The following is a 26,886-nucleotide window of genomic DNA, read 5'->3' as shown; positions in this document are numbered from 1 at the left end:
CCCCTTTAAAAAGCGTATTAGACGCATTGGAAACGCCGGGTATCCTACTGAGAGAAGAGCTAGTAGTAACGCGACGTATGCAGTGCTAACCATACGCACAGCAGTACGCCAAGGCGTGGAGGACGACATGATTGACCGATAAGACGGATAAATGTCATTTTTACTTACATTAAAATCCGGCTATCGTCAAATTACTCAGCATTGTAGCCTATCTACATATTTTGGGGGGGAAATGGATAATTATGCTGTTGGTGGTGGGATTAAAACGGTAAGAGCATCGTCCTACATCGCTGTGTTGCGCTGTCGGTCGCTTCATCAGTACAGATCCTTAATATGACGAGGGAATAACGATTTTACTTCCGCTGTACTGTCCTCTAACATGTTTCAGTTTTAGACATAAGCATTCTGGGAGAATCATTTTATATCAGTTCAAGTTAACATAAGACGTGAGATATATATATCTATATATATATAGATATATATTTTTTTAATGAAATAATGCATGTAGCTGCATACCTATCCTCGCGAAAAGGTGCCTGTGTGCATGTTCGTTGCTTATATGATCTTACATATGCCTGCCACTCAAAAAATTGTGTTTAATTTAGATTATGTTTACATTGGTTACCTTTACCGTATTTATAAATCATAACGTATGTAGGTTCTCGATTAATAACTATTAACATACACAGAATTTATTTTAAAGGTTTGGGGGGGGGGGGGGGTGTTGTTTTTTTTAATTATGTTGGAATTCATAGAAATTTCGAGGCTGCCCAAAGGCAGGGACATCCTACTAGTGAAACTGGACTAACCTTTAATGATGCGTGATGAAACTGTTCACTTGTGTCACGTGGTATAGGATGCTGTGGCGCTGTCGTCATATGATAAGAGAACACGACTGTAGTGCCTGACGAGCGCCTGTAATGTACAGATTTTACATGCTGCAGTCGTTTGCAAAGCACATCGAAGAATACACTGTAGTAGAAAATCCTGTAGTTTCATTACTGTGGTTGTTTACAATTTAGTGGCTTGCAGTGTTTGTCTGAAATGAATATAGGAAATAATATTGACGTACTCTCACTTTCTCTCTCTCTCTCTCTCTCTCTCTCTCGCTCTCTCTCTCACGTGCATACACACACACAGTATACTTAGTTCAGCTCAGGTCTGTCTTCCTCTGTCTCATTTTCACTTCACTACTTTGCCTCACCTCCCATGCAGAGGTACCCATTATGCAGATGGTCATGTACAACACTTTTCAGGGGTTACAAAACGTTTAGAGAATTAGGCCTGTGTGTCACTGTAAAAATTACAATATTGGTTATTTGTATACTGTATGCACTTTTTCTGGTGGCAGAGTTGAGCCCACACGAATCTGACACTGCTGTTTTCCTCTTGGCATTGATATGGGTGAGGGAGCTCCAACAAAGCATAATTCAATCACATTGTTTAATTGGAAGGGTCTTGTGGTTATGGGTTTTGCCAAGCATGCTGTTGTACACTGTGTGCACAATTATTAGGCCGAGTTGTATTTTTGAGGAATTATTTTATTATTGAAAAACTCTCGGTCCATCCAAAATGTTAATAAACCTCAAACCTGAATATTTAAGCAAGTAAAAGTGAGGATTTGGCTTTCTTAGGAGAATATGTATGTGTGCGCAATTATTATTATTAAACTATTAGTGAGCAGAATTATTACACAACTAAATGAAAAATGAAAATAAATGAGATTGGAAAATTTCCCTCTGTGAAAGTGAATAATAAATAATAATATTTAACAACTCAAAATTTACAAATAAACATTTCTGACATTTAAAAAAAAAATCAGTGATCAATATAGCCACCCTTTTCAATAACAGTCATAAGCCTTCCCTTCATGGAGTGTGTCAGATTCTTAATCTGTTGATGATCAACATTTTGTGTAGCACCAACCATAGTCTCTCAGCGCTGTTCAGAGAAAGGTACTGTTTTCCTTCACTGTAAATCTCCCATTTAAGAAGGGCCCACAAGTTCTCAATAGGGTTTATGTCAGGTGAGGCAGGGGGCCTTTACTGGCTAGCCACGCAGTGGAGTACTTCAATGCATGTGATAGAGCATTGTCCTGCATAAAAATCATGGTCTTTTTTAAATATGCAGACTTTTTCTTGGACCACTGTTTGAAAAAAGTGTCTTCTAAAAACTGGCGGTAGGTTTGGGAGTTGATTTTGAGTCAATCTTCAACTTGAAAAGGTACCAACTGGTTCATCTTTAATAATACCAGCCCATAGAAGTACCCCACCTCCACCTTGCTGGCGTCCAAGTCGAAGTGGAGCTCTGTGATTGATCCAGCCATGGTCCTATCCATATGGTCTGTCAAGAGGCACTCTCATCTCATCAGTCCATAAAACCTTTGAAAAATCTATCTTTAGATATTTTGTGGCCCAGTCTTGACTTTTCACCTTATGTGTCTTGTTCGGTGGTGGTCGGGTTTCAGCTTTCCTTACCTTGGCCATGTCTCTGAGTACTGAACACCTTGTACTTATGGTCACTCCAGGTAGGTTCCAGGTCTGGAATGTGACAGCAATGGAGGATAACGGGTTCCTGGTCACTTCACGTTTGATTTCTCTCAGATCTTTGGCAGTTAATTTGTGTCTTTTTTTCAACACGTGGAGTTGGAAAATATGCATACAAATTATGAGATGGTCAAAATACTCTCTTGCCTAATTGTGCACACAGTGTAGTTTTTTACTTGAAGTCAAGCAGAAATTAGTGGTTGTAGTTGCACTATAAATGCATTTTTGTCTGTGTAGCCTTCACTACTTATTATACGATGTTTTCTCAACACTTGAAAGCTAAAAGATTCATACAAACACCACTTTTAGTATTTAGTATGCTAGTATTCAGTATGCTTTTGGTCTGGCATGATTCCTTCTGTTTTAGATGATCTCCCATCATGTTTAGGTATTATAGAAATTAGAGATGGAGTTTGCAGCATATGAATGCCAGAACAGACACTGGCAAGTGTATAAAGTGTGAAGAACACACTGGACATTTTAAGCCTGTAAAATTAGAATAGAAGACCAGAGAGGACAAAGAATGACAGAAGACTAAGAAAGTGGCTGTTAGAAAGAAATTAGAGTTTATAACTGTCAGCTGGCAGAAAAGCTCTGCTTGTGGTTTTTGAATTGGAAATGTAATGCATACCCCCAAAGTTGTGGTATCAATTCAGTTATATTATAAAATTACGGTTTTACCTCACAGATTAATTATGTAATCATACTGTTAGGCACAATGAGTAAAGGTTTACTCTTTTTTTTTTTTTTGAAGAGGTTCAGAGGCAATGAAGATGTTCAGAGACCATTTAATACCACTTTAATACGACATGCATCTGGATCACCATCAATGCGCCTAGGAAAGGTGTTATGAATTTAAATGTGACTAGATAATTATAAATGTTACAAATTAATAAACTCAAAGAACATAGGAAAATGAGCAAAGTATCAATCTGATATGTTTAACTAAATGCATCATTTTCATTGTAATGGCTGTCAGTCACCCAAGGCATTTACTTTGCACATTTAGCCTTCTTTTGTCTACTGCCTCAAGAACAAGTTTCAAGCACAAATATTTTTTCTCAGTTGTAATTTCTGCCTTTATCTGGCTCCAAAATGCCCCAAAACACAACATGCTCTGGATAAGTTTTAGAGACAAAAATATCTTACATTGCTTAAACATGCTGCAAATGCTACATAATTCTGCTTTTGTTCTATTCATGGTAAACAAGTTTACTTGCTTTTATTTTAAAACAATTTGTAATGTGCAAAAGTGAAGAACTATACTCAACTACAAGTAAAATCAAATAAACATTACCTCCCTCAGTTTCCATCTTATATTTAAAAAAAAATGCAAATATAAAAAACAGGGAATATTAAATCAATTAAATACTTAAATAATGAGAAAAATCATAAGAAGAACCTGTAACAAAATCAAAATAATGATTCAAGAATAAAATATAAGGCCGAATAACATTTGTGACGGTGGCAGCACAGAGGGAGCGAGAGGCGAGGCTGAAATAAAGGCTTCTTTAATATCCATCATAATGAAACAAGGCTGGTAGTGGCAAAGGAAAAGAAAAGAGGCATTTGGCTTTGATTAGCGCAGAGCTGGGGTGAAGTGTGGTCCTCTTCGGTCTGCTAATGTGCAACGCTGATTTCAGGAACCTGTGCTCTTAAATAATAAGAGGGAAAATAAAGAACAGGTGATTAGGGTTAATAGGCCTGTATTTGGGATCGTGGCAGGTGTGCGGTGCAATTCTGAGCAGGAGTGGGTGTGTCCCTCCTGCTAGATGACCGGCCTACCGTGACAGTACTCAGAAACAATTTATTTCAACTAGCTAGCTAGAGACATTTCGAGTATAACAGGTAATATTTTGTGACCTAATGTTAAATTAAAATGATAGCAAACATTAGCTGAATGTACCTTGACTGAACTGAATGTTCATTTGATGCATCTATTTTGCATGACCAGCCTTTAATCATGCAAAATATCTTGCTGTTTTTCTTATCTTGTTTTCTTGTTCATTGTATGCTCTGCTCCAGAAGTATATGTCCTTCTTTGTGGCATTACTTTTTTGTTGCTTTTTCCATCAACACAGAAGAGAACACTGTAACCTTACATTAATCTGACTGACTGTGCTAGCGAATCCAGTTAACATCTTTTACAGTGTGCACATGAACATGAACATTAATTCTGCTTGGCCCAATTAGAGTTAATAGTTTATCTAGTACAATTACAAATAGGGATAATATGAAATATTGTTACAAATATTGTTACATTGTTATTGTAACAATGTCTTTATTGTTACAAAGTACAAAAGGTAATGTTTAAATGTGCTTGAAAGTGAGTAGCTATGCTTTACCACAGAGAAAAGGACATGTTGATGTAAAGGGGGTATTCCATGGCATGGCAAAGTAAAGAGGCATTTTAGAGCAAAAGGGGCATTGCATGGCAAAGTAAAGGAGCATTTTAAAGCAGTCCATGGGCCACAGTATAACCATATTGGCTCAGTTTGCTTATGCATTGGGCTTGCTCTGTGTATAGTTGTAGCAGTATCAATTAAATGTGTACCACAATTTTATAAGATGCTTACATTTTTTTGCTGACACCCATTGTTGACACTCAGGCAGAACTCTTTGGTGTCAGTATACACCCACACCAAAGGTGTCATTTTGCATCAGTTCTGATGCACACAGCAGTCCCATAGACTTCAAGTTAAATTCTACAGCATCTAATACCAATCCTACTAATTATTTAGTAGCCTATTGGTTTGTTAAATGTTGAGTGTTGGTAATTTAATTACTCTTTTAATTCCATTTATTACATTTCAGTATACTTTTAAAATAATTGTCCAAAAACACTACCTGTTTTCTATGTATGTCTGGTCACGTAGCAAATTGGAACTATATAGGCATTTAGATCATTTGAAAGAATTTATTGTATCTGTAAATCTAAAACAACAATCCAAAATTGTGTAAGGAATAAAGAAATCCTCATAACTCCAGCAAAGCTTTGTATACCACTGAATGTATTCAAGTAAGCCATCCAATAAGCAAAAAGCATCAAAAGTTCAAAATTGAAAGCATGCATGTCACATGCTTTCCGCTGCACCTCTTGGGCAGTTAGTTTTGGTAAACTAGCAGTGGTAGCTCAGTGGTTAAGGTACTTGACTTGTAATTGGAAGGTTGTTGGTTCCACCACTGCCAAGTTGCCATTGTTGGACTGCTGAGCAAGACCCTTAACCCTCAATTGCTCAAGTTGTACTCAGTCATAATTTGTAAGTTGCTTTGGATAAAAGCATCAGCTAAATGCCATAAATGTAAAGTAAGATGCATGTTCCATGATAATGTGAGATACACTAAGCTTATGTATATGCAAAACAATTTATATTATATCAAGGTTGTGATGGGTGATTACTCTGTCTGTCTCTGTTCTATTTTACAAATCAGTTAAAAAATTGAAAATGGCTGGATAAACATTACTGCATTTGCAGACAGGTGTAGGAAGGGGGGTACTGCCAGATCAGCCTGAGCAGATGGTCCTTCAAGAGAACTCACAGGAGTTTTATATACTCAATTTATCCAGTGGCTTTATCCAGTGGCTTTCTCAAGATCACCATTGTCATATTCGACAAAATAGTGGAATTAGACAAAAATTATGGAGAACCAAAATTAGTGGATAGGTCCATGGGATGACCATCACATTTATATAGAAGCCCTGAAAGGTAAAACTCTGCTCTGTGGTCAGGGTTCTCCACAGTTCTCTAAATTTAACAAGCTAACTACTTCGTGCATAACATCACCTGTTATAAATTTTTTAATTAAAAAAAATAATAATAATTTGACTCACCTTTAACAATGGCCAGCTTTTGTTTTTCATTGCTTCTGCTTGTTGACACCATTGAACTGAATTGGCCCCTCATGGTTGAAACTGGTATAGAATGCTAATTGCTAACCATTAGTTCCTATGTGATTTTCTTTTTTCAGGAATCCTCCTGGATTTCACAGTGGAGCTAAAATGTTTGTTTTTTTGGGGGGGTGGGCTAGAACACATGTACTTTGGATGGAGAGAACATTGTGTTCTGGAGTCAAAAGTCTACTCAATAATTTTTCTTGATGAGGTAGGTTTGAGATAAAAAGTCAAGATAATGTAGAATAGCCTAACCCCCACTGTGACTGTTTAAAGAGGCTGTTTTTCTTCCAGATTCCCAATGTGGATCTATAATATGTTGGTTCATAACTCCAAAAATTAGATTTTAGGTTTGCCTGGTAGGAGTCCTCCAGCAGGACATTGATTCTAATTCTAATATATGTACAATATTCAATAATAAATATTTTATAGTGAATATACAAATGAGCCTTTTATAGTAGAAACATTTGTGAACAAGCATGAACACAAAGTTGTCATTTCCCACTATTTAACAAAATTAAGAACTTTAAAAAAGATGCTGTAGTATTTCCTGTACTCTTAAAACATTGGCATGAAAAACTGATGTGTAACAGATTTTACTGAAGTGACCGTTTTTACCCTGTATGACAGATGACATATTTCAGTGTATTTTATTTGGCCATTAAGTAATGACAGGATTGTCTATTTTCTCTAGTCCTTAAATAAAGTGAGTTCAATTCGACTGTTTAGAAGTGTTACACCCACCTGGCTCTTGATGAGCTAACAGAGAGACTGCACATGTTTAAAGATTAAACAAATAGAGCATTCTTTAGCTTTAAAATCATGTCTCTACAATACTGGAAGATCTGAGAAATCAGCAGCATCTATTCTGAATCCAGCATTCTGGAGACAGAGAACATACACAGACCAGACCCAGGCAGGGCTTCAACAACTCCCTCCTAACAGATAGAATCCCTACTACTACCTGGCTTCTGTTCCCTATAACATGATCAATTACAGTAAACACAGTTCTCAATATTTAAAAAAATCAATATAACCCACCATATGCTCAGTATAAAGTACACTTTTCACTTAGTTCTCACACCTGCAAGGCAAAGAGAGAGAGAGAGAGAGAGAGAGAGAGAGAGAGAGAAAATAAAACACCATAAGCAAAGCATAGGCTCACTCTTTTACCGATGTTACTCACAATGGGCAAGAGATAGCATTTGGAAAGCATTTGGAAAGGGATAAAAAATAAACAAACAAGCAAAAAAAAAAACATATGATCAGAATATACAATTACAGGAGATGCACCACAACCCACATACAAATCAAAATGCTATAACACCTAAATGTGAGCACTTCCTTCTCAGTTGTTGAATAGGTCAACATATGTTTATTGAACTTAGGAACTCACAGCATGATCTAGCTCTTCCTCATCCTTTTGCAAAAGGTTTGCTCCTGTGCCCAATTAGCTAGCATCCACCTGCAACAAAAAGGGTTGATCCAAATACAGAGCAACCAACACGGAGCACTTAACACTGGTACACAATAGTAACTCTGGATCTTCAAAAGTAGGTTGGCACTTAGGAGACCAATAAAATTTGGTTTTAGCTTTTAGAAGATGTATTAATGAACAAACCACTGCAGAAAAATTAGAAACTTAGAAGAAAAGTTACTCCCAAGAAATGCATCAACTCTGTTGTAGGAAAAGAAAAATCACCAATAGCATGCACCTTAGTATGTATGAGTTATACTTTACCCTGCCCTACTGATTTCCCCCCAAAAACTACTATGGCTTTAGCAAACTCACATTTTGCCAAGGTAAGAGAGAATTTAGGCTCTTGGGAACATGGGAATAAAGCTCATAGTCAATGCCCATGTTCAAGTGTCACTAAAATTTACCACATCATCCATATACACTGTGCAGACCACTGACCTAGAAATAACATAGTCATTGATTGTTGGAAGGTTGAGAATAAACCAGACGTTGTAATAAATGCAGAAATGTTTTGAGTGTGAGCTGACTATGGCACCGATTGTAAGGGTTGGTGCCAGGCCGAGGCCCCCTTCGGCCACCAGAGGGAGACCTCGAGTCAGGCACGCTACTAATCAGGCTTAATGCCCAACAGCTGGGCTGGACCTATATAAGCCCAGTAACCCAGTCACTCAGTGCTGGGTCTTTGCCAAAGTTCTGAGCAAAGCGCTTAGCTGGTAACTTTGGGTATTGAGGTCTGTAGGCCCTTGTGCTACACCTCACTTCTGCACTGCGAGGTTGTTTGTGTTTTTACATGTCTCCTTCCCTCTCCAGTTTTCCTCCTTGTGCTACACCTTACTTCTGCGCTGCGAGGTTGTTTGTGTTTTTACACGTCCCCTCCTCTCTCCAGATTTCCCCCTCAAATCTGTCTCTCTCCCAAGGCTCTCCTTAGCCATTACAGTTCCTCCCTGTTTTCTGGTTTTGTTTGGGAAGTTTTAGTCTTGTTTTCCCCAGGGCATCGGGGCTTCCATTCTTCCTGTTGCATCCTTGGTTCTCCCTTTTCCCATGCTCAGTGTGGTGTTTTAGTTTTTTCCCTCTAGTTTTGTCATCCTCCATTCCTTTGAAGGGCGATATACGCACAGGTAGTTTTATAGCTGCCACAGTCTAGTGGGTATTTGTTCCTCTTGTGAAAATGTGGCTGGGGTTCACTCCCCACCTTTGGTATTTGTTTCTTGTTTTACCAGCTCTATAGAGTGTGGTTGCTCACCCAGTAAGCTGTTGGTATTATCACCTATCTGACCAGGGTTCAAGCCCATGTTATGCTGATAATCCTTTATTAGGACAAATTTACAGAACCAACAAAGTTGGAAGCCTTTCCTACTGAGAAGTGGAAAAGAAACTGTTGCTACATTATTCACATCACAGACATAATGTGAAAGCATGGTGATGCCCTACTAGAAAAATATTGTTTTAACCAATCCTTTATTGTATAATAACACAAATATCCTCTAAATGTCAATCTGAGGAAAAACCAGTAAAAACACTGATGCATCCCTCATGTCAATATCATGCTCAATTTAATGAGCGCATGATATAACATGATTTGTACATCATGTAACAAAACAATAAGTAAAATAATATCCCTATATTATAACTATATACCCCTTTCCTCTAACAAATGAACCCAAAAAGTTTCCTAAGTATTTCTAAATCAAGGCTGCAATACAACATCAGGAAGCTTCTCATCCTCCAATGTTCTAGTGCCCACTGACTTTGTGCTGATGCAACATATCTGAATACATGTGAAGTCAATTTAATTCATACAAATAAACTATACATACAATACTTTAACCATGGATTTGGTCATTAGAGAATGCTAAGGATAAGCAGCAAAATAACAAGTGACCTGACATCACTGTTAATAAATAAACAGATCCTGATTTTGATTACAGGAGATGAACAACACAGACTATAATGAAAGGTTCAAATAGGTTACTTGCTGCATTAACAGGATACAAAGGAACAGGCTGAATAGTCTTATTTGGTTTACCAGTTAACTGACATGTATGACAATATGAAATATATCCTTCAAGCAAGGGCAATAAAAATTATGCCTGACTCTCATACGTCTTCCTAACCCCCAAGTTACTTGCCATCTCCCTGCTTGCTGTCTGCAAAACCAGATGCCAAAACTTAACAGCTGCAACAACCTGAAACAGAGGGTCCCCTCCAGAACAATCATGATGAGGCCCTCTTATAAACCAACACATCATCCTGTATAAAGTAACAATATGCCACTCTATCCACTTCTTTCCCTGACCATACCATGGTGGATGCCACCCAGGCCCACATTCCAATTGTGCTGAAATTAGGTCACTACGATATAAAGACCAATGAAGTTCAAGTGACCAAAATGCAGACTTGACTTCAGTTAAATTAAGAAATGCAGAATTAACATTCAGTTTCGGAACTCATAACTCAACTTATTGCGCAAGCTGTAAAAACTTTTGGAAATTCGTGAGTACTACCATCAGACTAAGAACACACTGGTGACACGCGAACCAAAGAAGGAGGAGGAACATCCCGACTCATGTCTCCAACTGCCAAATTATTTCCCAATATTAGCACCACCCCTTCTACTAGCAAGGTGGGATAAACATCAAGGAAACTCCTGTTTCCTTGATGAATCCTCAGTCCTCTCATTAATGTCACATTTTTACACACACACCTATAATCTTTTTCCTACCATGGAGTTTCCATGTTCTCCCTGTGCTTTTGTGGGTTTCCTGCAGGGTCTCTGGTTTCCTCCCACAGTGCACATGTACAAGACAGACACAAATTTTGGTTTTCACAAAGTTTACTGCCTCTTTCTTTTTTTTTTAGAGCCTTTTGTCAGATGTTTATACAGTATAGTGAAGTACAATTATAAGCATTTCATAAGTTTAACCTTTTATTGACACATCTAGTTTAAGCAAAGACTTGATATTTACAGTGTTTATCATTCTATTTTAAGACTTCTGCAATTTGCCTTGGCATGCTGGATATTAGCTTCTTGACTGATGACAACCCATTCTTGCCTAATGGGGGGTTTTCTTCACTCAGAGTTGATCACAGTTTCTGTGTGATGGTGTTTTTTTTTTTTGTTTTTTTTTTTTTTTGGTCCAACCACTTTTTGGGGATTTGACCACAGGTTCTCAATGGAACTGCTATCTGGGGAGTTTCCTGGCCATGGACCCAAAATTTCAATGTTTTGATCACTGAGCCACTTGGTCATCACTTTTGCCTTGGGACATGGTGCTCCATCATGCTGGAAAAAGCATTGGTCATCACCAAATTGCTTCTGGATCGACACATGAATGGTCTCAGGATGCCTCACTGCATAACACAGGACTCATGGTAGTGCTCACCTTTTCTTCTCTGGGCAATCATTTGACCAGATGTCCAAAACAGTCTGAAGGGGGCTTCATCAGAGAAAATAATTTTACTCAAATCCAATCCCTATACTTCCTGAAGAATGTTAATCTGTCCTTGATGTTTTTCTTGGAGAGAAGTGGCTTCTTTGCTGCCCATCTTTCCCAAGCCATCCTCCAAAAGCCTTTGCCTCATTGTGCATGCAAAAGCACTCACACCTGCCTTCTGCCATTCCTGAGCAAGCTCTGCACTGGTGGTGCAGATCCTGTAGCTGCATCCTCTTTAGGAGACATTCCTGGTGCTTGCTTGACTTTCTTGGGAGCCCTGAAGCCTTCTTCACTGCAATTGAACCCCTGTCCTTGAAGTTCTTGATTTGATAAATGGTTGATTTAGGTGCTATCTTACAAGCAGCAATGTCCTTGCCTCTGAAGTCCTTTTGATGCAATGCAATGATGACTGCACATGTTCCCTTGGAGGTAACCATGGTTAACAGAAGACAACTTCAAGCACCACCACCCTTTGAAAGCAACCAGTCTGCTCTTCTTATCAGCATGACAGAGTGAACTGTCAGCTGCCTTGCCCTCGTTAACACTCCTGAGCTATTGAGACAATCACTGAAATTATGTTAGCAGGCCATTTTGTGGCAGGGCTGAAATGCAGTGGCTGGAATGTAGTAATTTTTGGGATTAAGTTAATTTTCATGGGAAGGAATGACTTTGCAATTAATTGCAACTCATCTGATCACTCTTCACAATCTCGAGTTATTGCAAACTGCCGCATAAAAACTGAAGCAGCAACTTTATGAAAACCAAAATTTGTGCTAGTCTCAAAACCTTTGGCCACAACTTTATGTCCAGTGATGGTTGAGGCTCTATCCTGGTCTTAACCTCCTCCCTTTCCCCTGCACCTTATGCAGTCCCCTAGGGGGCTGTGGTTTCTGGATTAGACAATGTGCACAAATTGGCTGCCGCTTCTCATCGGTGTGTGAGTGATTGTAAAAAGCTAATATAAATCTGTAAAGTGTCCTTGAGTATGAGAAAGGCACTATATAAATTTAAATAATAGAAATAATACCATCTTGGTTACTCCTATGTTTATCTCCTTTCTTGTAGTAAAAACCATTCCAAAGTCCATAGCCATGTAATCCTGTGAGTCATCCTCCACCCCTGCTCTCGCAGACTCCTGGAGTATCACATTTATCTGCCTCCTTGCTTTGAAGGGTTGAATATAAGTTTCTAACCCATAACATCCCCACTAGGGTCTGTTCCCCCTTATCAGCTCTCTTTTCAAGCTCCACAAGGCCCTACCCCTGTTTTGTCACCTGCCCTAGTCACAGCAGTCACTAGGTGAACTAAAAAAGCAATCATAATTATAAACAGGAGGTGTGTGCAGTTGTGGCAAATCTACATGCTAAAAACCATAAACAAGCATATGACATCATTCAAATAACATCTTAAAAAGAGTAGCATATGTTCTTCTCAAAACAAGTCACTATATTTACCACCTATTGGGGTGCTGATATCCCAGGGAGCCCCTTATGTCTGTCTGGTGTGGGTGTCTAGCTCATATGCTACACATGTTTCTGTAGATCTATTCCTTCCACCTGTTCCCTACTACTAGGTGCTGGATTATTTTGTGGACTCTGTGGCTCCTTAGGTCTTCTCTGATATGATACTCATTTTTACCAATGGTTTGTTCTTGTGCCACCATGATTAGCTCTTGAACACTGTCTTACCCTCTAGGTGTACTTGAACAAAGCAGTCCTTCTGGTTCAATGTATTATCTCATTGTTCCTAGGTACTTTGGACAAGACATTAAGTTATAAAACTGATAGATAATTTGATAAATGTTGTCATTAAAAATACTCTCTGCTGCAACTCGGTCTACTGTGGACTACACATCCCATTAACCTCCTGTAGGTTCCCAGTCATCTGAGTTCTAACCTCACCTCTGTCTCGTTCTCCTTAATGTGTTCACTATATATACCCTCTTGTCACTACTTGTTGTTGCAAAGTCTTGTTTGCCAGCATTAAGTTACTGAGCTATAGTTTATCTTGCTTGCTGTTTTGTACTATTGGATTACCTGCCTGTTTTTGGATACTCTTTTGCCTATTCCCTTTGGATCTATTTGCTCTGTGCCTGTAATTTTATTGATCATTGCCAGTATTTGACTTCTCTTTGGATTGCTCCTATTAAACTGTATATTTTTACTGCATTCAACTCCATCTCTGTTCAAAATCCTGACATATTGTTTTCATTTGGCAATTATTTTTGCTGGGTGCTGCTTCGAGTATACTTACCTTCCTCTATAGATAATCTTCTGTTTAACATAACTGCCAGGTAATATTTAGCTGGCTAGCAGAAGAACATATTTTTTTCTTTGCAGATTTATCCATCTTTCTAGTGAAAATTTGGATTACATCATTCATGTTTTTGTTATTCTTCCAATGGTTTCCTCCCTTTAGAAAATCAACATTTAAAGTGCTATTTTACTGAATAATTTAATCTCAGGAAGAATGAGTAGTCAAAAGAATTTAACCACCCATTATGCCCTGTACAGTTATCAACTGTTAATGTAAAGGGAAATGCTGGTTCTTATGACTTGCTGGTGCTCAATCATGTAGACCATGGCGGGGAGCGTGCATGCCCACAAAGCAGTCTGGAAAAAGAGAGCGTCCAAACAGTCCATTTTTGGTGAAAATGATGGTAAAAAGAACAGGGTACTTGGACCAAGGTAATGGAGCTGGGTCAGATGGAGAGCAATAGGCCTTTGTGAACAGGTCTTGCTGAAGCAGGAGTTTGGATTCGTTACTGTCAGTACAATGGAACTCCATTGTTAATTAGCCCATCCAGAAACGTTTCCTCAATATAAGGCATGATTAGCAAATTCCTACCTGACTACAGACTAACAATAAGAAATTAGTAAACTAATAAAGAAAGAGGGTAAAAATTAACTGATTACTGCACCTTACTTCAGATTTTGTTACAGAAAATTCAATTACCATCAAAGCAACTGCGTGACGTCATTAAAGTATATAGAATGCTAGTAAAGTTCTTTATTTGCTTGCTCACGTCTTTGTACAAAAACACGTGTTCCTGTGCTTCGTAACCTAACACAAAATACACAAGCCTTTAGTTACCACAAAATGCATGTTGCTCACATAGTGAATGTTCCTGAATAGACCCCTAACACCCAGCACATTTAGATTCTGTCATGGCTGTTGGGCCATAAAGAACTATTTTCTTTGAGTGACAGTGGTTCACACCCACACGTAGATCAATGTTTGTTAAATCTGTTAAAGTATTAATAAATGCAGCGAATATGACGAATATCAATTCAAACACACTTCATACGTTACTGGGAAATGGTCAGATACTGCCTCACTTTGAGGGAGTACTGTTAAACTCTCTCTGCCAATACCAAGAGATAGGATTAGGTCTAAAGTATGGTTATGATTCTGCATAGGCCCCACCACATTCTAAGTGATACCCACAGAATCATAATTGATTGAAAGTTCTTTGTAAAAGAATCGTGTGTATTTTCAATGAATATTGACATCACCAATGATGACTACCTTATCAATTGATAGTACTATGCATGATAAGAAGTCTGAAAATTCTTGCAAACACTCAGTAGGAACATGGGGGATGGTATGCAGTAATATACATAAATTACTGGCATTTTCTTGGTAGAAGTTGGGCACTGTGATGTGATGAGGCACTCAGGATGCAGAGAAGGGGCACGATTAAACATATGCTTTATTTTTATAAACAGACAACATCTATTATTGCATGTACACTTTGCACACCTCAATAACAACAAAGTATGCAAAGTAGTTAGCTGTACAATGTATTGCCTTCTGATAGCAGATCATACTCTAACTTAGCAGTCAACATCATTCTGTCATTACATGTATGTCTGTAAATTTCTGTTGAGGGGAACTACATTTCCTTAATTCTGCCCATTTACATCTGAAAAACACAAGGCTTACGATTATAAAATAGGTAATTCTGCACTGTAGAGCCTCCCGACAACTGATTTTCCTCAAACTTTGCAGTTTTCCTCAGATTGGTATTGTGAATAAATGTTTCCATTTTTGTCAAGATCAGACAAACTATGATAGCGTTTCAGTGATATGACTCTGAAAGTGATACTGGTACCAATTTGATCAATTAATTGCAGCTACATATTATGTATTTCATGAAATGTAAAATTAATCACTCACCCAGCTTTATCAATGGGGCTGAAGTGGAGTGTGTTTCTTGTTTTAAAATGTCTTGGACCTTTTCATGGCCCCCACACATCCACTACCTAGTAAAGAAAACCCAACAGCACGTGCATTTCCTGAGGAGGCTGAGAAATGCACACCTATCACAGAAACTACTCACTAGTTCCTACCACTGTATCATTGAGAGCATCCTAACCAGATGCATCTCAAATCAGAAAGCCCTATTGAGGATCTTCATGGAAGCCCAGAATATCATTGGTACCTGCCATTAAAGACATTTATCATAAACAGTGTCTATGCAAAGGTCTCGGTTTCAGCAGAGATCCCACTCATCCCAACCACGGCTTGTCCTCCCTCCTGCCCCATGGGAGAAACTATAGGAATCTCCAATCCTGGACACCCAGGATCAAAAACAGCCCCCACCCCACCCAAGCTCATATACATCTAAACCTGGCTACTCACCACTAACTGTCCTGACTACAAACCTAACTATAAACTACTGACATCTCTCATTTTGACAGTATCTTATCCTTGTAAAATGCATAACTCTTTTTGCACATCCAAATATTGATGTTTACATTTGTCATTTGCACATCTTACAATCCAATTGCAGTTTGCACAGTCTGCACAAGTCAATATTTCATTGTATATTGAATGTGTATTTTATATATTCTTTATATTTCTTTCATTTTATGCTGCCTGTGTAATTTTTATTCCACTTGTGTCTTAGTGAAGCCATACCATGTTTTCATTTACACGTGTTTGCATATTGTGAATGATAGTAATACTGAATTGAATTGAAATTTATAAATGAGATGCAACTCAGCATAAGTACATACTTAGTGATCAAATGCAGTGATGAGGTCTAGAAGTAGGAAATATTCAGAAATAGTTAGAACCTCAGTTTAAAAAAACAAGCTTGGATGTAGTGTGATTTAAAGTTGTGAGACATTTTATATGTCTGAGTCAAATATTTGATTTCTTTAAACTCCTCAAAACACTCATACAGTTCTAACCCTAATGAATTCCAACTAGGAACCTGATATGGAGAGAGAAGAGAAGAGTATGGAAGCTTGTACGAAGTGCTGTATAAAAAAAAAAAGTCACAGTACACCACGGTACGAGTAAATAGTACCTGACTATAGTACTTTGCTGTCTTGCTATCTCAAAACACTATTGCTTCCTGTTTTGAAAGGACATTTGGATAAATAATGCAACACAGACTCCTTAAACAACAGAAAAGGGTATGAGATCATAAATACTCCTAATCCAACAAAATCCAGAACAGAATTACACTGTGTACATCAAGGGCTTTGATGTGGTGAGTACAGTGATTACAGTGAGTACATCAAGGGATTTGAATACCTTGCTCCTAGAAGTAAATATTGCTGTTTCAGAGGCTAGCATTGCCCCAAGCAGCTCTAGATGACAACTGTTTTTATAACAGGTATTGTATCTCTGGAGATTAAGTTCTGAAAATAGAAAGCTATCTTATGAATAGAAAACACTGATATGCTTATTTTTCTTCGTCTTCTTTATGTTGGTGTTCAGTATGTGATAAAGACTGAATTTGCTGTGCTTTTATTTGTATTATTATTATTATTATTACCTTAGAAGATGCACTCATCACAAGTTTAAAACAGTTCTATTTTTTGTCTTTTGTTTTCCTTATGCAGGGTATGGAAACTTAAAAATGATTTCATGGAGGAATCTAAAGGAGTTCTATTAAGATGACACGCACAGATCCACCCAACATACTGGAATCTACTGTGTATCAAGCTGTTAAAGTGAGTTCTTTCTCAACCCACACAAAGTCATGCTATTCTTCTAAACAATGTTATTCTGCTTACATCCAAACACCAAAGGATACCCAGAACAACAAAAAAAGGCACTGCCATATCTTTAATACGGAAATTCCAGACAAGCCCAAATATAATACAATCAAAATGGACTACTCAAATAGAAGGTGTGACAGATATACAGCCAATCCAGAAGTTGTCTGGAATGCCTTAGCCCACCAACATGGGCAAGGATTCCACCGCTTTTCTTCCCCAGACCTATATAACTTCCAACTGACCCCTCAGCATTTGACTGCTGAAATAGCTGGTGAAGTTGCTGTGACCGAACTTAAGAGAAGAGCGAGATCAAGAAGTGCTCCACGGGTCCAGACGAACCTCACGCCTGTAAGAACTGATAGTTCTCCTCCAGTGGCAAGAAGAGGAAGGGAAGTTCATAGATCAAGGCATCCTCAGTGGAGGCCAGAGGGGTCTCCAAGAAGAGCGTCCTCCCATGCAATTACTCGGGCACTAGTAAATGAGGTACATCCAATTAAACTGCAACCACAGAAGACTGATACCAGCAGGTACTCTCCTGTGTATGTGACTGAAAGTTTGGATGAGGGAGGGCCTGATAAACTTGCCATTAGTCCTCATGTTCGGTGTCGCATGGATATTAAACCTGATGAGACAGCTTTGCAGCAGCATGTACAGAAGCCTTCCACTCCAAAAGTGGACATACCTTGGCAGAGGTATCATAGTAGTAGCAGTAGGAGTCTTACTGTACCTCGCCATTCCTGCATGTCTAAAACAACACCATCCACTGAATTCTTCACAGATGAGTACAGGCCTGCATACCAGTATTCCCAAAGTATGCCAAACAGTTACATGTTGCCAGTAGAGACCCCAGTACAAAGGATGCCTTCTACACGAGAATCAAGGGAGCACTATGGAAGGGAACGAAGGGCTCACTCAAGCCCCAATGTGCCCACTAAATTCTTCTATGCAGAAGATTTGGGAAAGCATGGATCTTCAGCTCCAGCAAGAACCTACTATCAGGATGAATGCTTCAGTATTCCTAGCCAAACTTACTCTCCCAATGTACACTATTTTGAAGATCCAAGGACTTCTGTGGTCCATACAATTCCTGCTAGGCAATATTTAACAGAAATAGACACTTACAAATATCCTGCACCTGTATATCCAAAATCATATGCTGCAAATGAACCGGGGCCATACATAATACAGACACCCCCAGCACGGACTTTCTATAGTGATGACCCCAGGACATATCAGATTCAAGCAGTTCCTCCTACAATTTTCTACATGGGTGATCCCTATGTGCCACCACTAGAACATCACATTCCAGCACGGGCAAACTACACAGAAGGTAGACACCGTGCTCATGTGGTTCAACCACCATCAGATGACTGTTATAGCTCAGATGTGTCTGGCTATTCCACACACTATCCTTCTTCATACACCTCTCAGGTCACACCAACAAGAGTTAAAGAAGAGCCAGTGCTTACACCTTGGTACACCAACCCATGTATGGAGTCAACAAAAGCAGTAACTGACCCAAGACCTTACTCAAGGTCTTGGGATAACATTCTCAATACCCATGTAGAGAGGGAACAGCCTGTTTCTCGTGGGAAAAGTGATGAGAATATTCTCTGTCAGGGAAAACAAGCTTTTTCAGCAAAAGATAGACCAAAACCAGTTGTTGTTAACCTTTCAAGTTCACCTAGACGCTACGCAGCATTATCCTTGTCTGAAAATTCCCTCACTGATAAAAGCCCAACTGATGCTAGGAGCACCTCAAGCAAACAATGGTTTATCACCCCTGAGATCACCATTACAGACAATGATATAAAATCTAGCAAGGGTAGTAAAACAGAGGCACGGTCTGCGAGTTGGGATGTGCTGGATTCTAAAAGCTCCCGAGATGAAGATTGCTCTCACCAAGAGACAATGGCCTGGGGATCAGTTAAAGAAAAGACACATCAAAGTGTTTCCCTCAAACAAAGCTTGGAACAACTTGATGAGCTCTTAGCTGACCTAGTTATTGATTACAAGCCTCCTGCTAGCCGAAAGCCCAGTGAAGACCTGCTAGATCAACTCAGAAAGCTTATCGATGAAGAAGAGGCAGCATCTTCAAGAAGAAAGGATTCAAAGGCAGATTCTGAGAGTAGTATGCCTCTTGATAAACAACCCACCTCTATAAAAATAGATCCTGAGACAGAGGGGAGTTTTGATGGACTTCGCAGTACTGACGAGTGCTCCCCGGACCAAAGCCCAGATGAGGATGACACGATGATTTGCTCTAACAATAAATGCCGTCGGACAGAGACATTGTTTAATGCTTGCCTCTATTTTAAATCCTGCCACAGCTGCTACACATACTACTGTTCTCGCAACTGCCGAAGAGAAGACTGGGATGTTCACAAGGAGAGCTGTCTCTATGGACGAATGGGCAGTGTGTGTCGCCACATTATCAAGTACTGTCGAGAAACTGGTGAGGTCCACAAAGCTTTTTCACGTATAGCAAAAGTGGGATACCTGTCTCGAGGAAGAGGTGTTCTATTTTTGGGATTTCCAAACCCAGGATCATCAACAAATTTCCTTCAGTTTGGTTTAGAAAGCCTCCTCATGTCTCCAACATACCTGTCTCTACGTGAACTAGATGGCTTTAGAGATAATCTTGGGGAATACTGTAAAGAGCTTCAAGAGGCAGGTAAGGAGTATGACCCTAATGAATGTTTTCTCTTGAATGTATCAATTGCTGTTGGTGAACAAGTGCCTGACGGACCATCTCCAAGGGTCCAAGCCCCAACCGTCAGGAAGTACGCCAAGGTTGCTTTAGCTTCGTACAGCCCAGAGAGGAAAGTTCACAGTAAAGAAAGTGACATGGAGACACTAATCCTCACTCCACCACCAGGTACAGCTGACATTGACAAAGATGGTGAGGAAGGGAGAAAAGCCAGGGAGATTTGTTTCATTAACATTCAACGGGAGCTAAGGATTCGTGGGGTGTTTCTTCGTCATGAGTACCCTCAAGTGTACCAGAAACTCTGCGAATTTGTGGAGAGCAACAGGAGGTTCACCCCCACCACAATTTATCCTATTGACAAGAGAACTGGCAAGCAGTTCATGTGCATGATAATGGCAGCCTCTGAGCCAAGGACTTTAGACTGGGTAGCTACACCGCATCTTCTAGATGATATTATTTAGATAAGTGCACCTTTTGATGTACATATATATGTATAGATATATAAATATACATATATATTGTTATACAGTACATATCTCTATACCAAGCTTATTTATGATAAACATTTATAGGTATGTATTTTGTTATTGAAAAAAAAAATCATGTCTCTAAGTTCAGTATTGTTAGAAACCACAAAATGTATTTATTAACATTTTGGTAATAACTGAATGGGTTTGTTTTGCTTTTATTGCATTTGCCAAGTTCTGCCAGCTCTCCTCGTTGACATCACTTTATTTTATTATTCTCAGAAAAAAATGTAATGATAAATTATAAATATTTCATTTACTTCAAAGAATATTTTGTTCTATGCAAGCACTACCAACATCCTCCCACTAAAAATGTTTTGTGTAAAAAAACAATGTATATTATATATTATATTATATTATATTATATTATATTATATTATATTATATTGAGAATATGGATATTTATGAGTGTAGAAAAAATCATGATGCAACTTAATGACAAAATACACAAACAACCTTAGAATTTTAATGCATAACAAAAAGTGCTGTATGAAAAAGCTATTATCAGAAAGTGAAGAATGTACTATTTTCATCTGCTTTGAGGTGAATGGGAAATTCTAAATTTAATGCAGTAACTTCAGTTAATTTTATTAAGGATCAATTCAGTCCCACTCCTGCAAAAAAAAATTTGGGCAGTTCATCCTTCTGTAACACACCTGATTAAACAAAAAAGGGTAAAATAAAACGTTTCCTAAGATGAGCCACATGTAACCATGAAACACACACACACAAACAAAGACACTAAAAAGGTACATTAAGTACACAAGACTCGGACTGATTACAAGTAATGGTTTACATAATGCATGTTGCCATCAAATTCAGTCATTGGTGGTTTTATATATGCTTGGTAGAATAACTATGAATACCTTAAGCAATAATGAACTTAGACATATTTAAATTGGAAACATTTGACATGGTATTACAGGTGTTATTAGGTCATTAGGGATTGACCTGTGCTATTACATTTAAAACACTGTGAACAGAATCTCTTCTGCTTTAATATAATGCCCTTGTAATCAACCACTAGAAATAGAAATATATTATGATTATGATGGGCATGTTTTGAACAGCTGCTGTAATTTTGTTAGTAGAGTTATGTGATCCAAGTGCATCTTGGTAGCTATATATTATTTTCACTCGGAAAACAATGTTTTTATATATTTTCTACCCTTACACATTAACAGATTAGTGTGAGCCCAACTTCAAAAGAAATATGGTCTTCTATTGTTGACACTGTTATAATCTAAAATGAAATCTTTTTTCATAGTTTATTGATAACCTAGCACTACACCACTTTTTTATTTTGGGATCTAAAGATATATTATTTGGTCTATATCAAAAAGAATCTTCACCTCTTTAGCTTAATCAGTGAGTGAAACTTGTATAATGTGATGCTTAGTTGCTTGAAAGATTTATAAGAGATTAAGATTCATAATGATGTAAACTAAAAGGGTTTGTGTAATGGACAAAATATGCAATCTAACATCCTTACTAAACTATCTGGTGTGTATACCTCTATGATATAAAGGTGATCCTGTCATAAAGACTCATAAAATGTAAAAGGAGCTCTGACTTCTGACTTTTTAAAATCTTGAGATGTACGGCTGGCTTAAGGCAACATTTAAACCACTCAGACTTGCAGTTTATGTCCTGGATCCTGTTAACTGTCATTTGAAATGTCATTTTCAAGATTAGTCCAAGTTATAGCCATAAGATTAGGAATACAACTTCACACTGGTTTTGTAGCTACTCTGCAGTTAAAGGTGCATTAGTCAACATTCAAGAAATGCCACCACTAGACACTAGATATCAACTCGGGGATGATTTTTTTTTTTTCACTCTTTGTATCTGTCTTCTATTCCTGCCTTTAACACAAAGCACACGTCTAAGATCTACAGTGGCCAACGGAGTTCAATTACTGAAATGTTGTGTTGCCCACTATGAAATTTAGCTTTTTAAATTATTAGAATTTGGCCATAGAATTTGGCTCATAATGATTTTGTGGTGTGAGAGTACCACTAGTGAGTTTATCACTCACTACATGTGTTAGTTTGTTAGCCTCTTTAGCTGCAAGGGACTTTAATGCAGTTGACCTTCATTGCATATCTCTGAAGGTGGTTCACCCAAGGTATTACTTTATTTAGCTCTATAAGTGATAAAGCTTTATCTACTTGGTTATTCATGCAAAGTGTGGCACTCAAATAGTTCAATGCATTATACAGATCTTGTTTACATACCTCTCCAAAAGGAACATCACTAATTCTGGGTCCAATTTCATCCCTTTCAAATGTAATATTCTGAAAAGCACTTCCAATATTATTTCTTGTCATGAATTTTTTTGCAGCACAGTGTGTTTTTTGTCAACAGTTCGAGGACCTGGGAATGCAGGGTGCTTTCCAGATTTAGCCAAGTATATTATTATGTTCTACATATTTCACAGTTTATTGAAATTATTAAGAAAAGGGGGGAAATCAACTAATGCACCTTTAAAGATACATGATGACTACATTTTTCTTTGCATCACTTGCTATATAGTGAACAGGATATACACACTGGATAAACATCGAACAGATACAATATACACACTGGATAAACATCCACTTGTTCCTAGAACAACATTTTTATTAAGTAATCTCTGAACTCTGTTTTCATCAGTATGTACCTACTTCCATTCAAAAAGCCTTTCTTTTAAACTATAACTCTTTGTAGGGTAGGTCTTATGCATAGGTATGCACCTGATCAACTTCAAAATGCCCACATTTCCATAAGTACAGCCTTAATTTTCGAAATGGCTCGGGATAGCTGGATAGTGATATATGGCACAAAACCAAAAATAGGAAGTATATTCAAATATTCTTCCCAATTTAGAAACATTTCATATGTATTAAGATAATTCACTAATAGCCCCTTCATCATTGATACTAAATTTACGTTTAGTGTATAGCCTTTAGGTGAATATGTCTCTTTAACTGTTTTAAATTACTTTGTGTTACCTTTTTAGGTTTGGAATATGGAATATTTGCATTAATCACCAATTCAATTTTGATAATTTATTGCTTTGTAAAGTTGTCTAACAGTTTTGTTGTTGAGTAGTGTATGTATGCATATATTGCCAGTTTGAAACAATGTCTTAGTACAACTCCTGCACATAAATGAATATTTCATCTGAAAATTAACACAATTTTACCAAGTGTGTGGTCAATAAACTATCAGAGTTTTTTGAGTTCACTAGAGGTATAGATTTCAAACAATTTGTGATGACAATTAAACCCAAATTAGCATGATGAACTTGCATGCCAGGAACACCACTGACATGCTTTAAAAATGTGGTAAAGAACTACTTTAATAGATTGTGTCAAAACAATTATAGAGAAAAATATTTGGGTATCTTAAAACAACTTTTGTGCATGCATGAATGTCATTAAAATTACTGTGGATTTTTAATCACAGAGCGTGGCTAAGCAAATCTAGGTTTTGTGTTCACTAGAAGTGTATATTGCAAGTTATGGCCAATAAATTTAACTTTTAGCATGTTGAAACTGCATGTCAAAAAACATCACAGAACTCTTTACTTTACATAGACTCAGGAATTTTTACTATTATTATGATCCCAGATAGGTGGTTCACTCACTCAGTGTATGCTTTCCCTGCCAACATCTTTCACCTGGATATTAGGTGCTGAATTGTCTCAGAGGTTCCTTTTTACAATTTGCATCTTGTTTTGTGTGAGGCATCCGATTTGGATTGATCTAGTGCATAGTGCTTGATCTTTTTTCTGCAATTAGTATCTCTGTGCTGTCCTTTTTCCAGCCATTGGTAGATTTGTCGTCTCAGCCACCTCTGCTATCTCCTGATGGTACATTCCATGGATGGTTTCATCTTGCCATGTGACCTCCTCTGTTTCAGTGGTGATCATGTCCCCCATCTGTTTGAAGATTTTCCACGTGAGCTCATAATTGAACCGCCATTTCTTGGATCTATTCATGGATATTTTGAATCTCACTCAGGACAGTGGCTCTTACACTTTGTAGGTCCCATCCAAGCTCCTTATGACAGGTATAGAGTCTTAGATGTTGGATCTTGGGTGGCGTGCCACATGCATTTTGAGTTTTCTGGTCATGCCAGCTTATTGTGCATGCTGGATCTCTGATGATTGGCAGGGAATATGTGTTTATGGCTTTGATTTTATTATTCTCATTCAACTGGCTCTTGAGGACCTGCCTTACAATATGCTGCTGTCCACATGTCCATTTCTGCCTCATGGTTCCTGCGTGAGAAGAGAATCCACAAGTATTTGTAGCTGTCCTCCAGTTCTGTTAAATGGCCTTGTGGTGGATCAATACCCTCTGTCCTAATCAGAGTACCTATTTTTACTATCAGCTGACCAAATTTTTCTGGCCTGAAGTGTAGTCCTCCAGTGTCCTACTGAGCTCTGGATGAAGGCCCTTATTGACTTTATACAGGGCTAGGCATTCAAGTATGCATGTGTGTAGCATTGTGTTAAATGCTTTCTTACAGTCAATCCAGGCCATGCTTAAGTCAAGTCAAGTCAAATTTATTTATAAAGTACTTTTTACAACAGTTGTCACAAAGCAACTTTACAAATGTCCATGTCCAAGCCCTCAGTGAGCAGGCCAAGGGCAATAATGGTAAGGTAAAACTCCCTAGAGCATGAAAAAGGAACCTTGAGAGGAACAAAGGCTCAAAATGGGGCCCATCCTCCTTTCAAGCATATCATACAGTGGTATATACCTGCTTGTTGGTTTCAGTTATACTGTTTGTTGTGATTGTGCTTATTGGGAGCATACAGTGGGTAGGGAGAGACTGTAAGTTAAACTACTATTTAAATACAACAAATATGGTTTATTTTTAGTCCAGTTATGGGTATTGGACATTTTTAAGTCCAGTTATGGATATTTAATACTATTGAGTATCAGCTCCTATAACATTGTATCATTAATCCAGGTATCTGTGCACCAAAACAGAACCAAATTTCTATCTTAGTTTATTAACCACACCTGGAACAATGGGGAAAGTTTGCGATTTAAATTTTTGGTTGTACTACTCCTTTAACATCTCAATGAAAATCACTGTTAAACTATTAAAGTACATGGTCTAAATGGAGAAAAAGGATATGAAGACAGAAATGACTGCATGTGATTTTGTTTTGTTTTTTATTCAAAAATGATTATGGTAACTTGTTTGATTATTTGATATTTGAAAATATACTGGTAATACAAAACCACTCACCAAAAACACTGGAATAGCAAAATCAAAGAGTTTTGGATTAAAAGCAAAAATATGAATGAGGCAAAAATACAGAATCTCATCTTTGTTTATGGATGATGATTACTATTTACAGATCACAGTTATGGAATCTCCCTGTTTACTGACTTCAAAGCCAGATGCCAAAGACCAGAGGAAAGGCTAAAAAAACCCACATCTCCAGTGCTCTATTATGTGCCCACAATTGAAGCATCTAACCAAATAAAATGCTGTTTTAAGACATATGCTATTTCAATAACCTACATATGTTCACCTGAAATTGAAACACAGCTCTAAAACAATAAAGCATATGCCCAAAATACCCAGAAATAAAGTGTGATATTCTGTGCCTCCTATTCATATTTTTAATATAAAGAGATTGAACATGTAACTGAATACTTTTTGAGTGATGTGTATGATATAAAGATATGATATACACATGCAATTATAAATACATATGTATGAGAGAAAGATTTTAAAGTCATGCATCAAGAAGTAGTCAGAACAAATGAGTGTATGCCACATGTTAAAACATAAAAACTGTATTTTTTTTTCAAACTGTGATTTGTTAAACATAATAAACTGATCAAGAAGAGTGAAATGAAGATACATTTACAGCAATTTCTTTTCAGACTTGTGTGATTTCTTAACCATAGTAAACTGATCAAGAATGAGATCACATAGCATGCTGTTAATAACATTTAATCACATAGCATGCTGTTAATAACATTTACCCACAAATATGTGTTTCTACATATCTTCATGTGAAAACAATAAAAATTATACTTGGGACCCTAATAAAAAAATATTAGCTTAGATATTAGTTTCAGCATGATATATGAATCATGATTTGACAATAAGAGGCATCACAAATGTTTTGCCACCACATACCTCACAAAAGTTTTTCCTTATAAATTACTGTGTAAATATATGTACAATTTGTACAAATAGATGCATATTTATGAATTCATACATAAAGTATAGATCAACAGTGATGGAACTTCTCCTCCACTGT

General features: G+C 37.7%; 1 protein-coding gene across 1 annotated transcript; it reads left to right on the top strand.

The window, feature by feature from the left end:
- The first annotated feature begins 135 nt into the window (after positions 1-135).
- On the top strand, positions 136-26,492 carry ajm1 (apical junction component 1 homolog). Its single transcript, XM_027007954.3, has 2 exons — positions 136-268; positions 17,211-26,492. Exon 2 carries the CDS (start codon positions 17,265-17,267, stop codon positions 20,538-20,540), a length of 3,276 nt encoding a protein of 1,091 aa, XP_026863755.2. The 5' UTR covers positions 136-268; positions 17,211-17,264; the 3' UTR covers positions 20,541-26,492.
- Positions 26,493-26,886: the final 394 nt, after the last annotated feature.

This window comes from Electrophorus electricus, chromosome 1, assembly GCF_041902795.1.
Source record: "Electrophorus electricus isolate QZ-2024a chromosome 1, ASM4190279v1, whole genome shotgun sequence".
Lineage (NCBI taxonomy): Eukaryota > Metazoa > Chordata > Actinopteri > Gymnotiformes > Gymnotidae > Electrophorus > Electrophorus electricus.
This window is presented reverse-complemented; position numbering and strand designations above follow the sequence as displayed.

What these genes read in the sequence shown, in the direction of transcription:
- ajm1 (XM_027007954.3), top strand. Translation starts at nt 17,265, where the DNA reads ATGACACGCACAGATCCACCCAACATACTGGAATCTACTGTGTATCAA.